Genomic DNA, 11,910 nt, shown 5'->3' with positions numbered 1-11,910 from the left:
TTGTTTGGTGTGCTCATCCTAGTAACTCAAATTGACACGTTCCGGATCAAAGTTTAGTACCAACTACGGTTTGGATGAATTGTCCGTCCTAGTGAGGGACCATGCCTAGCGAGTCGGTACAAGTGGTCTAGTCTTGTTTCACTTCAATGAGTAGCTTTGTTTGGTGTGCACATCCTAGTACCTAAAATGGAAACATTCCGGATCAGAGTTTAGCACCGACTACGATTTGGATGAATTGTCCGTCCTAGTGAGGGACCGTGCCTAGCGAGTCCCTACAAGTGGTCTCGTCTTTTTTCGCTTCGATGAGTAGCTTTTGTTTGGTGTGCTCATCTTATAATGCCAAATGGACCCATTCCGGATGAAAGTTTAGCACCGACTCTTATTTTGCCGAATTGTCCGTCTAGTGAGGGACCATGCCTAGCGAGTCCGTACAAGTTGTCTAGTCTTGTTTCACTTTGATGAGTAGCTTTGTTTGGTGTGCTCATCCTAGTACCTCAAATTGACACGTTCCGGATCAAAGGTTAGTACCGACTATGGTTTGGATGAATTGTCCGTCCTAGTGAGGGACCGTGCGTAGCGAGTCGGTACAAGTGGTCTAGTCTTGTTTCGCTTCGATGAGTAGGTTTGTTTGGTGTGCTCATCCTAGTCTCACTGATGATCCTAGATCACATAGTGCACTGAATTTTCTGTTGCTCACAACACAAGGAATAATGAAACTTCCTGGATCTTCAAGCTTCTGTGGCATTTGATTTAAAATCATAGCTCTGCATTTTTGTTAAAGTGACAATTTCTGGTTCATCTAAACTCCTCTTCTTTGTCAACAATTCCTTGAAAAATCTAGCATACATGGGCACATGAAGGACTGCCTCAAGTATAGGAATTGTGACTTGAACCTGTTTCATCATATCTAAGAACTTGGCATATTGCTTCTCTTCTTTTAACTGATCATTTTTCTCAGGGGAAGGAAGCTTCATCTTTGCCTTCTGAATTGTTTCATCAGTCACTGACTCATTGCTTCTTGATTCATTTTCCTTCTGAACATCTTTCTCAGCAACATTTTCTATAGCCTTCTCTGTTCTTAGTTGAGGTGGTATATAGATCTTGCAATAACAGGTGTGGGCAGAAGAGGTTCAGTTGTGGTTCTGCCTGATCTTGTTGTAATAGCACTACACATGTTCTTTGGATTGCTCTCAGCTTGAGAAGGTAATCTACCTTCAGCTTTTCCTTTTGAGTCACTCACTGAAATTTCATCCATTTTACTTGCTAGCTTCTGAACTAAATTGTTCAGACTACTTAACATTTCCAGCTGTGTTTTGCTTACATTAGTCATCATCTCCATTTGCTTCTCCATCAACTTCTCAATAGCAGTCATGCCATCACTCCTAGGTGAATACTGAACTTGTTGTTGAGCTGGGTGTGAAACACTTGATGAAAAGGATGACTGAGGTGGAGCATTTGTTTTATAAGAAAGATAAGGATGATGTCTCCACTGTGGATTATAGCTCTGAGACTATGGACCTTGAGATTGAGTATAGTTAACTTCAGAAACTGGCTGAGCTGAAGATTCTGTAGTTGCATATCCAGCACATTCTCCATCATGACCTGGTACTCCACAAATACTACACACTTGAGCTGATTGTGCAATTGAGGATGCAACTGACCCTACTGACTTAATAGAAGAAAGAATGCTAGCTTGCATCTGGCTCATATTTTTATTCATAATTTCTAACTTAGCTGCTAGAGCATCTGTTGAAGAGATTTGATGCATTCCAGGCTTCTGAGGAGCTGTAGATCTCTCACTTGTCCACTGCACATCATGAGCAGCCATACTTTTAATCAGAGTAAAAGCTTCATTCAAAGTTTTGTTCATTATTCCTCCTCCTCTTGTAGATGAATCCACATAAGATCTGGTACTAGGCATTAATCCTTTATAGAATGTTTGCAGCACAAGCCACCTTTCCAAACCATGATTAGGGCACATCTTAAGCAAGGACTGATACCTATTCCAAGCATCATGCAAACTCTCATCACTAAATTGCTCAAAAGCATTTGTCTTTGCTTTGTATTCTGCAGCCTTGAGAGGGGGAAAATATTTCTCAAAGAATGCCTGCATAAGACTGTCCCAATTATTTTTTTGAGCAAGGGGCAGGGCATTCAACCACAACTTTGCACCATCTCTGAGAGAAAAAGGAAACAATTGCAATCTTATAGCATCAGCTGGCACTCCATTCATCTTCACAGTATTGCAATACTCAAGAAATTGGTTTATGTGTTCATGAGGATCATTCAAAGCTGAGCCACTAAATTGAGAATGCTCCACCATAGAAATTAGTGCTGGCTTGAGCTCAAAATTGTTAGCCAGAATGACGGGTTGTGCCACATTCACAGCAACATTTTGAGGAATCCACAAATCTTTAACTAGCCTATCACCCATTTCTGAATTCTCTGAATCACTGACTAAAGATTCACTGTCTGAGTTTTCTGAATCTGAAGCCATTGTGTTTCTTCTTGCTTGATGCAATTCCTCTCTAATCTGTTTCAAAGTCAAACTGAACTCTGATTTTTCTAACAACAATCTCTTCTGATGTCTTGTGAGCATAAAACAATATCCTGCAAGAATTTCGGTTTCCTGCACACAAGTACCACTGAACAAGCTAATCAAAAGTTAGTATCCTAATAAGCCTAAGCAACAAGGAAGTAAACTACTGAAAACAATTAAAAGGTCTAGTCTAGAGATTTTAGTAAGAAACCAATGATTAATCCCCGGCAACGGCGCCAACTGATCAACACTTGTAGTGATTAGTAGTAATAAATGAAGTTCTCCACAGGGATTAATGTGCAAAAGTTTCTAATCCACAATCTTTAGCTAAACTAACAATTTTGGGTGTTTAAGAACTAATTCTAGCAAATTTAAACAAGCTAAGATCTGTGTTTTTGTTGGTTTTCTGTTTACTGTTTACAATCCGAAAAATTGAAACTCTGAAGAAACTGAATTTTAACACTGATAAACAAAACTTAGCACTAAAGAAATTAGGACAGGGAAGAATCTAGAAAGATGCAGAGGTTAAGACAAGGTAGAATAGCAAGATTAACATGTAGGGAAGAAGATTCAGCAAGAAATTGGCAGGGAGAATATTTGGAGAAGGAAGCAGTGACAAATCTAGACAGGTAAATAATATCAGAAACAAGAAGTTTCAGAACAGGAGCAAACAGAGTTCAGAAATTTAGATAGCAAGGGGTTTAGCAAGATTTAGGAATTTAGATAGGGAAGATCAGCAAGAATTGGATCTAGACAGGATTTAGGAGCCAGAATTAAGAAAGGGATTAGACTAGATTAAGGGTGATTAGCAAATCAAGGTCCGGGAATGGGAATAGCAAGATTTCAGGTTTTAGATGACAGAATTAAAGACTGGGACAACGTTGAGTAGAATGGAGAATAGAAAGTGAAAGAGAAGGATCTACTGAGTAACATAAACATCTACTAACATCACAGGAACATGGATCTCACATAACAACAAGCACAAACACAATTTTTGCACAGATTACAGCAACACATGACAAGAACAGTAAAATCAACACTCACAGCAATTTTAAAGCAATATTGAGACAAGGAAGATGATCTAACACATAAATCTGATCCTAATTAACACTAGAACAGATTACTTAACAGGAACAAGAATTTTACACGCAGAATTCAGAGTTTTCAAACAAGAATTGCAAGAACAGGCAGGATTCAAAGCTAAGACAGGGAAGAAGTTCAGTTACAGAGGGATTTAGCAGCAGATCCAGCAGAGGAGTGAGGTATGGGAGAGATTTGTGGCCTAGAACACTATGGACTGAAGTGGAGAAGAGGGGTGGAAGCCATGAAAAGTTGCCTTCGAGCTCAAATCTCACCAACCCATCCCTGGGCTGGCTGGAGAGGGAAAAAGTGAAGTGCTTGGGGTCGTTCCTGCAGAGAGAACAGCTGTTGCCTTTTATCTCTTTCTCTCCTCTCTCGAATGGGTGCATGAGCATGTCAACATCAACTTTAATCTTTTGCACTTTGCTCCCTCTTGATTCTTCCTTGATGCATAAGCAGATCCCTCTCATTTTGCTTCTTTTTGCATCTGAGTTCAGCTTCTAAAGTGTTCTTCTCTACCTTTGGCTTTGTAGCTTTTTCTTCTTCTTCTCTTTTAGTCCCTGATGCAGCATGTTGTAGAGAAAAGGTGCCTTTTCGCACCAAACCTGCATAAAAGTTTGAAAGTGCTGTAAATGCAGAGTTTAATCTTTTCTGGTTTAAATTATTTGAATTCAAATTCAAATCTGCCAAATTCAAACATGGTCAGTGCATAAATGAGTTTAAATTTTATGTAAAGTGAGCACTGATCATTACTCTTGGAGGTTCACCTCCTAGACGGCTTATAGATTGTTGCCCCGGTGACCTCTTCGTGGAGATTGTGAAGAGGCATTGGAGCTTGACATCTACGGAGTGGAGGAAGAAGCTAGCCGAAGTGAATGAGCCCCAACTTCGTGGGAGAGGCTTAAGGGGAATAAGGTGAGCCTTTCGGCAGCTTTTCGGGAATTCGGTGTATACCCCGCACCTCTCCAACGATGATTAGCTTCGTAGAAAGTGAACATCAGGATAAATCAACGTCTCCGCGTGCCTCGGATATTTCTAAACCGGATTCATTCACTTATGCTTTAATTTGTGATAGACATTTTGCTTGAAGTTCTATATCTCATATATGTGCTTTGTGCTATTTTATATCTTGTGCTAGCTTATGTATCAAGCGTTCATCTTGTTTTAGTTTTAATTGTTGGTACATTATAATTGAGCCTAGCATATTTAAGATTTGTGCGTAGAAGTTTTTAAAATGCCTATTCATCCCCCAACCCACCACCTCCGACATCTAGATCTTTTCACAAGGCGAGCCACCCAGTCACGGGCAGCACAAGCCGTCGTCTTGCGTGCGTGTAAGTGTAGATTCTCCGCTAGTTTTATTCTTCTATCGCCCCATCCACCGAGGCAGGGGCTTCGATGCGTCCGGCCCCAGGCACTTGGACCCTCGGAATCGGGGGCTGACATAGACATAAGAAATAAGATTTTGACTCGTGAACTGAGCACCAGAAGTCCTAATTGCGCAATATCATACGCATAATTGGACAAATCAGTAATAAAGGATTCTTTAGCACGGACTCCGAAACCAAATCTAAAATGTAAATTAAGATATTCCTCCGTCAACTTCGACTAAATTTGAATGCATCTATACATTAAATCAAATCTAGATACATTCAAATTTTGACAAACTTAAGACATTTTTTGTTAGACAGAGGGACCAAGAGAATTCTGACACGGTAACAAGGACACATTGAGAAAATCCACTTATAAACAAAAGCAGCAGCAGTCAATTCAGAAAATCAACAAGTCGACTGATGAAAGAACTGTCGGGTTCCCAAAAAAATGGGCCCGATCAATTCATAAACTCGACCAAACCACCTTCACCGAGACAGACGCAAACTCAATATTTAGTTCTTCACTTGTACATCCATGAATCATCGCTTTGAAGGATACACAATGTTCAAAGGAATAGCAAGACCCTGAACCTACCTTGAACTTCAAATCCAAACAAGTGTCCATCAAAACAGCAATCACGTGACTCCCGAAGCCACGTGACTCACCAACCACGCCATTGAAAAGGCGAATTTCATCACGAAACCCACTGGTAAAACAGCTGATACACAAATCGAAACGACTCTGCACTTCTGAGATTCCAACTTCAACAGCCGCAACCACGGCGTGGAACATACACAGTTGGTTCATGTCAACTGCGCCATACTTTCCAAGAATGCGCACTGTGAATGGTTGAGCCGATGTGACGAGTTCATTAATGATTGCTGCACCATCAATTAGCTGTAGGTCATCTTTTTCTCGATCCCCTGTCTTGATCCTCATGTCATATTCAATTAGAACAGAACTAGACAAATCGATCGATCGCTTAGGGCCAGTAATTTCGATGAGGGAACCCTGCAAAAAAATATTTAGTAGCTCTTAATAGCAAAGTAAGAAATATCTAAAGTTAAATCTAACAAACGGGATACTTCATTGTTTATGGCTAAGATCGTGTCATGTATCAAACAGAAAGATTACAAAGTGCATAAGACTACCAGAGAGAGGAAATTTGTTCCACACATTACTTGAGTAAATTTCAAAATCCGAAATGCTGATTATATATGCTTGTGTGATAGTAAAAGAGAAACAAGGAAGACTTATGATGTGATATAATAATCAGATATAATAATCACTTGTAGGCATCTTATCCCAGATATAACACCTAATAAATATCAATAAAATCTTACAGTAGGGGACTGTAAATTATTTCATCTATATATGTGAACAGTAACATAATGGATATATATGGCACAAGCATAGACTAATCCTATTTCAAACAATTAAATCAACATTCAACAGTGAAAACTGAGCCTAGTTCTATTAAATAAATTAAGAACACAGTTCATTAAAAATTAAATTACCCCAACTTCAGTGATGTCAAGGAAATTATATGGTCGTGATATACCAACAAAGTATGTATCCTCCAATTACATTTGTTGTATGCATGTTATAGGTTTGGCCTGACACTGCAAAACGAATAAAATACTTTGAAATAATTGTTGGTACAGATGTGAACCTGCTCCACGATGATGGGATCATGCCTGCTAATATTGACGACATAATTAAGTAATGGATCAAGATCGTCACGTGCCGCAATGTATCCATATAAATGTACCGAGCCACCGTCCACGGGAGTTTTGACCAACTTTAATGAGAAAATTTGCCAAATGATAGATGGGCTGTGCACTAGGCAAGTTTCACCCTTCAGAATGCATTGTTTGATGGGAATTGCGTCAAGCCCAGCTTCGTAAAAAATTACAGGTTAAATTGAAGCAGGAGATTAACAGTAATAAGTACAGGTAAATACATGGATGGTATAGTAAAAGGAAGTAAGTCCATTTTACTAAGTTATCCAGTTGTTTCTATTAAACTCTGTAGTCTGTACACCTTCCATTCCTAAATGTATCATGCTTTGACCAAGATTCGGTCCAACTTTGACAATCAATAGCTTTTTGAAGAATTGTTTGAAAACATAAAAATCAGATTACAGATTGTTTTTGTAAAGTACATTCATAATATCATAGTTTTGGCATGTCAAATCTGATATGATGAGGCCAACAGAACCAAGTGATCTTGGTTTCTCCCATAGAGGATGTCAGCCCCACTTCCACCCTAAAACATTAGTATAAGAAGCATTTTTAAATGATACAAAAAAGAGGTGTTTTATGAGGAAAACTAGGGACAATCCCCTGTAATCCCTCTACCAAACAACTCATTTGGGATTTATAGTGTTTTTGAATTTGGAGGGGATAAAACTCTAAGAACACTAGAAAAACACTAGTGCCAAGCAAGACCTAAGCATTTCATACTGTAGCAAAGCAGAATAAAATTTTGCGTGCCAAACAAAGAAAAAACAAAAACAAAAGAAATAGGCTACAACTTTAGTCAGACCAGCAGCTCATACTAGCACCACACGCCCAGCCGATACACATGCTTCATGACCTAATCACACCAGATACAGGATCCACTCACCGTTCCTTATCCATTGCTTCTTCCTCAGCCCGCCGCATCCCCTTCCAAGCTGCAGCAACGCCCCCACTCCCTCCTCTCATAGATACATGGCTGAATTGAGCGGCAGCGCCGTGAAATCGAGCAGCAGCAGCTGGCTGAAGGAAGCAGGAGGCAAAGACTGGCTGTGGCGAAGAAGTGGTGGGGAAGATGAAGTTTGGCTGTCCCTCCAAGTCCCCAGCGGTGCGGCCTAAGCTTTCGATTGTGCACCATCAGATCCAACGATGGCAACCCAGCGCACCTTGAGATCCTGAAGGCAGCATCCTAATGCGCTCTCAGAGCGGGCACGACCCTTAGTGCTTGCTTATGCCCCAAAGCGAAGCAAGGACCTCCTTACTCTTTTCTGAACCTTGTCCAGGGGAACACATCAAAATGGAATGGAGTTGACGGGACTTTACTCTATGGATGTGTTAGTTGGACTGCAGTCCGCAACTTCTTTCTATGCCACTTCATCCAAATTAGCCATGTCAAACAGTACACCGCCCCGTAGCACCGTCAAGAGAGACATCGTCAATTGGATTGCGACTGGCACCGTCAAGACAACATCATCAGTTGAATTACACTATAGAGGGGCAACAATATAAAGCAGGGATGTCATCATGAGTCCACGACGGCAACTGATATAGTGATATGTCACCAATGAACGAAGAAATAGGAAAGAGAAAGGCAGGGAAGCAGAGGAGGAAGAAGCATGTACAAAAGTCCCTTCATGCCTTGACTGGTCAACAATGACAAATGAGGGTAAGGTTTGCAATGAGGATGGTATAGACCGGATAGGACCTTTCGGGATGATAGATCTATGTTTATGAAAGAAGAAAGTGAAAATACTCATATATTTATAATTGCAGCATGTTACAAATCTCATCAATTATGCTGGACATTTTCCAACTTAAACAAGGGATACGTATCATATCTACACCTAATAATAAAGGGAATAGTGTTTCCTTCGTCGGTCGTCGTCCATCACGCAATTTGGGCTTCAGCCTAGGCCCGGCCCAATTGGAGGGATCGGTCTGTCCGGCCCACCGAACCACGAGTTCGAAAGAAAAAATCGCTTCGTCCGTCCCTGACGCGCGCGAGATGCCGAGCCCGACCTCAAATCCGCACGCGCGCCGCCAAATCCGTTGCTGCACTGCTTCCCCGCGCCTCTGGTGGCCCCCACGAGCCTCCGGATCGGTACAATTTCTCTTCTCTACTAATTAGCTGGAGTAGCAAGAAGTTTTCATGATCTCTTTGTTACTATAGGACGTTTATGTTTAAGAGTCGGTGGCAACGCACGGGCACTGTACTAGTGTTTCTTTAAAAGAACTTGCTAATATGGTAGACTCATGACTTGTCTGTTACAGATAACTTGTCGTCGTGTATGATGTCTGAAATCAGTCGACCCGTTGGATGTCCGAGTGCCACAACGTCCATAAGCTGGCGTCCTAGGTTTACAAAAGTGGAGGAATTGCCGCTGCGCTAACTGAATCTTGGCCCATAATACCATAACAGTTAGCATCACTTGACACATGTTTAATCCCTATGATATGAAAATGTAGGCGGATAATCATGAGAAGATATGAAAATATCTACAACGTAGGTCACAATGTCAAATTCTCATACAAAATTTTAAATAAATAGTAAGGGGGTCAGTGAATCAGTTTTATATTTTCATGTTAAAATAAAATGAACAATAGCTTGCAGATTATTCGGACAACTAAGAACTTTGGGGGATAAAAAGAAAATTCAACCCTAGGGGAAAGACCACCCCCACGTCATTGCATAAAAAAAGAGATTCGCATAACAAACTTGTCCATTCGCATGTTACAATTCTTCTCCACCATCTATAGTATTCTTCTCCACCATCTATAGTAGCTACGATTCTTTCTCTTGTACTAATTATCTTCGGTCAGCACCAATATAACACAATTCTGGCATGAATAAGTGAGATTTTCTCTTATACTAGCTAAATGCTCGTGCGTTGCTACGGTCTTCACAAATTATTTATATTCAAATCATGCTACCTAGACTAATAATTATCCTCTTAATTGTTAAGGGCTTGCTGTCAATTTTGGGCTAGGCCAATTAGTTTCGCGTGCGGTGGGCCAAACATTTCTGATGGTCTAGCACCAAGCCCGTTAGTTCTGTCGTGATGGTAGGACAGAGTTGTGGATGGACGAACATTAACGGACACCAATTGTAAATTAATAGGTACTATAGATATGTCGTTTCTCAACTTGTCCAACAGTAGGAAAGCAAAGTGTATTTATCATTTTAAAGGTAACCAAGATAATGCACATTAGCTTTCATCGGAGCTCAGAGCATAAATTAATTAACCCTATAGCTTGAATAATGTCCTAACAACAAAATAAATACAACGCCCTCCGTTCCATGAGAAATGTCATATTAGCTTTCGTTAAAACAAGGCTTTGACAACAAATTACTATGTTAAGGTGTGGTTCGTATGATACGAAACCACAAGTATTATGAAGTACTTTCAATAACGAATCTAGCGATACAAATTTCATGTCATACAAACCATACCCCTTAACATAGTAATTTGTGGTCAAAGCCTTGTCTTAACGAAAGCTAATATGACATCTTTCAAGGAACGGAGGGAGTATTAAAAAAAAAGAGATACTGAACACTTACTCTCATTACGGTCCGCAATGCGAAAATGTTTTCTCCAATGATATTTGCCCCTGTATATGGCACCATCACGGTGGGTACTCAAGTCCAGTCGAGCCAAGTCGGGAACACCATCGTCTGGGAAGCAAAACGTGTTCTCTGCTAACCAACTCGAATATTCTTCACTATCACTGACGTCGCTGGCACTTTGCCCCCTCGCTTCGCCGTCACTAGAACCACCATCATCGCTACAATAAGCAATAAAATCCTCAGCTGTCTCATTCACATCTCTGTCACCATCTGTTACCTCCCCTGGATCTTGTTTCCTCCTACTATCTTCACCATCGGCAAGACAACCATCGCCATAAGGAGCAATGAACTCCTCAATTTTGCCCCAATTCTCTTCCTTATCCATGTCTCGGGTAATGGGAAAGAGTTTGCCCAGGGAATTCCTGATATCGTTAGAGGCAGTGAAAAGGGCCTCGGCAGAAGGTATGGAGCAGCGCTTGTTTGGTTTACCCAACTCCCCGTCTTCTGCTCCGCTGCTACCATCCATGTTCCAAGATCCATGAGGAAATCTACCACCAAAGAGCACAAAAGCCGATCTTAGTATCTGATCACAAATAAGATGGAGTATCCCTGAAATCGATTGTTTTTCTATTGCCCTATTTCCTCTATTTTGGAACTCACGTGATAATCTGTCTTCGAAATTACAAAAGAAGGAACAAGATCCAAATACACGCCATAATATCCAAAGTTCGTTATCTAAAAAGTTAGCAACAGACTGAAGGTGCCCGCTTTTAGCATCGGAACAAGAAAACATACCGTGGTACACAATTGAAAGGTGGATTGACGGGAGCGTCTCGTCGGGCACGCGCCGATGGCTCCCAGCGAGATGGGGCACGGGCCCTGTACGAATGGAGAAATCGCGAGGGAGTGGAGAGGCGATGCATTCGAGCTGAAGAAGCAGCGACGTTAGGGCGTCGGAACAGACGAAGAATCGAGCGCGGGCATGAACGCGCGACTGCCATGGGGGGAGAGGGGAATAGCCGAATAGGTGGGGAAAATATCAGGGCACCAGACTAATTTAAAAAAAAAAAAGTCTTCAGCAGGAACCTATTAGAGGCCCTATTATAGGAAGGCCCCTAGAAACATCCCTCTGTCCCTCATACTTGAGGGCTCCCAGCGAGGCCCCTATTCCTCTTTTCCCCTCTCCACGTCACCTTCTCCTCTCTCTCTGGCCGCAAGACTCGGCCCACCTCGCCGCCGCCTCGTACCTCGCTGTCGGCCGTCACTCCTAGCCTCACCGCCGGCCACCACCGCGCCTCACGTCCGGGCCACCTCTGCCGCGTTGGCCTGTGCCGACTCCGCCTCTGTGCTGGTCTACCGCCTGCACCCTCGAGGATGGAGAAGACCACAGCGAGGGCGAGCTGTGCGAGGAAGTGGCCGCCGTGGCCATCGACGAAGAGAAGACGACGGCGAGGTCGAGCTGTGCACGCACCACCCCCTCGTCCCGCCGTGCGCCACCGCAGAGGAATCAGGGCCAGTGGCCGCCTCGCCTGGTGAGCAACTACAGTCGTGGCCTCGTCGCCCCTTTGCTGGCCGCGCTCCGGCCAGCCATGGCGACCTACGTCGGCCGCCGG

General features: G+C 42.2%; 2 protein-coding genes across 2 annotated transcripts; both read right to left on the bottom strand.

The window, feature by feature from the left end:
- Positions 1–728: 728 nt before the first annotated feature.
- LOC104585013 lies at positions 729–2,497 on the bottom strand. Its single transcript, XM_010240896.1, has 3 exons — positions 1,519–2,497; positions 1,322–1,410; positions 729–1,100 (listed from the first exon to the last, which is right to left on the bottom strand). Exons 1-3 carry the CDS (start codon positions 2,495–2,497, stop codon positions 729–731), a joined length of 1,440 nt encoding a protein of 479 aa, XP_010239198.1.
- Positions 2,498–5,327: 2,830 nt separating this feature from the next.
- On the bottom strand, positions 5,328–11,370 carry LOC100829625. Its single transcript, XM_003576072.4, has 4 exons — positions 11,093–11,370; positions 10,292–10,845; positions 6,666–6,892; positions 5,328–6,004 (listed from the first exon to the last, which is right to left on the bottom strand). The coding sequence occupies exons 1-4, from the start codon at positions 11,296–11,298 to the stop codon at positions 5,456–5,458; spliced, it is 1,536 nt and encodes a 511-aa protein (XP_003576120.1). The 5' UTR covers positions 11,299–11,370; the 3' UTR covers positions 5,328–5,455.
- Between the last annotated feature and the right edge of the window lie 540 nt (positions 11,371–11,910).

This window comes from Brachypodium distachyon, chromosome 4 (assembly GCF_000005505.3).
Source record: "Brachypodium distachyon strain Bd21 chromosome 4, Brachypodium_distachyon_v3.0, whole genome shotgun sequence".
Classification (NCBI taxonomy): domain Eukaryota; kingdom Viridiplantae; phylum Streptophyta; class Magnoliopsida; order Poales; family Poaceae; genus Brachypodium; species Brachypodium distachyon.
The sequence above is the reverse complement of the archived record's forward strand: the minus strand, read 5'-3'. Positions and strand labels throughout refer to the sequence as shown.

Coding starts and splice junctions, on each gene's coding strand:
- LOC104585013 (XM_010240896.1), bottom strand. CDS start 2,497: ATGGCTTCAGATTCAGAAAACTCAGACAGTGAATCTTTAGTCAGTGAT. Junction 1,411..1,518: donor TAACTATACTCAATCTCAAG/GTCCATAGTCTC, acceptor TTTCACACCCAG/CTCAACAACAAGTTCAGTAT. Junction 1,101..1,321: donor AAATGGAGATGATGACTAAT/GTAAGCAAAACA, acceptor TGTTATTGCAAG/ATCTATATACCACCTCAACT.
- LOC100829625 (XM_003576072.4), bottom strand. CDS start 11,298: ATGGCAGTCGCGCGTTCATGCCCGCGCTCGATTCTTCGTCTGTTCCGA. Junction 10,846..11,092: donor CCTTTCAATTGTGTACCACG/GTATGTTTTCTT, acceptor CTTTGGTGGTAG/ATTTCCTCATGGATCTTGGA. Junction 6,005..6,665: donor ATCCCATCATCGTGGAGCAG/GTTCACATCTGT, acceptor ATTTTTTTGCAG/GGTTCCCTCATCGAAATTAC.